The 2,390-nt window shown below is 40.6% G+C and overlaps 1 protein-coding gene across 1 annotated transcript in view; it reads right to left on the bottom strand.

Annotated features, from left to right (window-relative positions):
* The window catches only part of skic2 (SKI2 subunit of superkiller complex), a gene marked incomplete at its 5' end in the record, with an annotated part of 16,436 nt that overhangs the window by 6,581 nt on the left and 7,465 nt on the right, over positions 1-2,390 (bottom strand). Inside the window, 4 exon segments of the mRNA XM_014013085.1 lie at positions 130-240; positions 1,572-1,782; positions 1,857-1,983; positions 2,054-2,183. Of these exon segments, the coding sequence (XP_013868539.1) occupies positions 130-240; positions 1,572-1,782; positions 1,857-1,983; positions 2,054-2,183 (579 nt within the window).

Genomic DNA, 2,390 nt, shown 5'->3' with positions numbered 1-2,390 from the left:
TTTTTTGTGTATAAAAGTTTTAGTTTTATTTTTAAATTAAATGAATAATAAAAAAAAAGAGCTGTGAATATTTCTGCGAGTCTTTTCGTTGCAATGACGTCTCTAAAACAGAAGATCTCGGGTCCAGACCTTGATCCTCTGGTGATACTCAGGCAGGAGAGTCAGAGACTGATCTGACATCAGAAACAGCAGCCGGTCCAACTCCTCCTGAACGCTCATCCTCTCTTTAATACGAGCAAACTGAAACACACACAAACACAGTTCCTCAAAACCAATAAAATAACACATAAGAGCAAAAAAAAATGTTTTTAACACAGACCAGTCAGTGTCAGAATGAGCACCGGCTGCAGGAAAAATGATGAGATTTACTAAATGATGAGATTTACTGAAATAAATTTTTATCTTTTACAGTTTGTTGTGGAAACAGACGGCTCAGATGCTGGAGACACGTCTCAAAGAGCACAAAAGCAGAAATGTCACGACGCAGTTTGATGTCATTTTGATGAAAGAGGAGGAGAAACGATAAGAGGAAAWAAAAGAGTCAGGATGTGAGATGAGTGTCGTCTGAAAGGCTTTGATGTTAATGAGCTGCTGTAATATTCAACTGGAGAACAAAAGGAGTTCAGTTTGATGAGTTTATTAACAAACACACTCAGAACTGTCTTATTAATAATCACACACACACACTAGGGGYTGGGCAATATTGGCAAAAAAAATTCATCACGATTAATTGTGGTATTTAGTCGATAACGATTAATTGTGTGAATGCCGTTAAGGCACTTTGTTTTTATTTTTTACTTTTTCGTGCTTCTTTCTGCTAGTTATAGTTCTTTATGCTTTTTACAGCTGCTTTCTGCAATATTCAGATATTTTAGCCTTTAGCTTTTTTATGCTAATTCAGCTATAGCTCTGCTTCTTTTTGTTATTTTTATGCTTTTTCTGCCTTTTTTACTTTTTTGTGCTTCTTTCTGCTAATTTGAGTTATTTATGCTTTTTACAGTTGCTTTCTGCAATATTCAGCTATTTCAGCCTTTAGCTTTTTATGGTAATTCAGCTATATTTTGGTCCTTTTTTCTGTTTTTCTGCATTTTTCTGCWTTTTTCAGCTTTTCAAATTTAACTTATAATAATTCTTTCGCTAATTCAGCTCAATTTCAGCTTCTTCTGCAGCTTTCAGCTTACGTTCTCAGCAACAGGCATTCACACTTGCATTTTCGCAGGAAATGCAATTTCCCCTGGAGTCCCTTATGTCCTGGTCACATGACCAATTCAGTGGGAAAGATTTGCTCTTCATAAAAATCTGTTCCAAATTATGTCAAAATTACAGACTTCAGGCTAAACATGAAATTTTAAATTGTGTTGATAAATAAATAAATTACAGAACTTTTTTTTAATGTTCGTCATATTTGAAGCGAAGAGGAGCATCGAGCGGACTGACCGGGGAAATCTCCACTCAGTCTGCCTGGTGGCATTAATCGTATTAATCGATTATTGTTTTTCTGACGATTAATTGCACACGATACGATTATGCCCAACCCTAACACACACACACACACACACACACACACAAACCTGCTCTGCGAACGTGGGGGAGTGGATGCAGCTGAAAGCCCTCAGGCTGTCCTGCAGCGCTCGGAGCCTCATGCACCCCTCCACCACGTCCACGCTCTTCAGCTGGAGGTCGTTCACCGGGTCCAGGGTCGCCATGCCGCCGGGGTTCRCCTCAGCCAATCGTAAAAGCTCCTGCGTCGCCGTGGAAATGGCCTGGCCGGGAGGATCGTGCCTAGAAGGAAAAATAATAATAAACAGTTTGTCGTTTGTTGTTTTCAGTGGTTTCAGCYAAYGAGCTGCTGAGACCTGAATCGCGGMTGCTGCCTCTTGTTGTAGTTATCGATGATCCTGTCAGGAATCACTTTCAGTGTTTTCACTGTGATGGCTGAGATGTCTTGAAGCTTTAGTTTCTGCACCGTGTGGCTGCAGGAACCTGAGGGAAACAAATTAAATCAGCGCAGGTGTAACAAACGACCAACAGCCCCTGAAAACCGTCGACCTGCCTTCAGGGACGAACAGAGCCGTGTTGTAGAGGTGCACGAACGCTGCGTTGTCCTTTCCTTCGCCCTCCTCGTTACCTTTCTCACAGAGAATAAGAGCCGTGAAGGTGCGGTTCACCGCATCACTGGACACCTGGGAAACACAGAAAAAAAGTAAAGGATGTGCAAAAAGCAAGGTGAATGCTTAACGTTAAAAGATTTTTGCTGAAAGCTGCCGAAGTCGAGCTGATGTGAGATGCATTTTAACAGCTGACTTTTGCTTAACGTAAGAAACCAAAGTGAAAAATCAGCAGAAAAATGTGTCAAAAAAGCTGAACAGAGCAGAAATGTACCTAAAATT

This window comes from Austrofundulus limnaeus, unplaced genomic scaffold, assembly GCF_001266775.1.
Source record: "Austrofundulus limnaeus strain Quisiro unplaced genomic scaffold, Austrofundulus_limnaeus-1.0 Scaffold98, whole genome shotgun sequence".
Classification (NCBI taxonomy): domain Eukaryota; kingdom Metazoa; phylum Chordata; class Actinopteri; order Cyprinodontiformes; family Rivulidae; genus Austrofundulus; species Austrofundulus limnaeus.
Note: the sequence above shows the minus strand (reverse complement) of the source record. Positions and strands in the feature narration are given on the sequence as shown.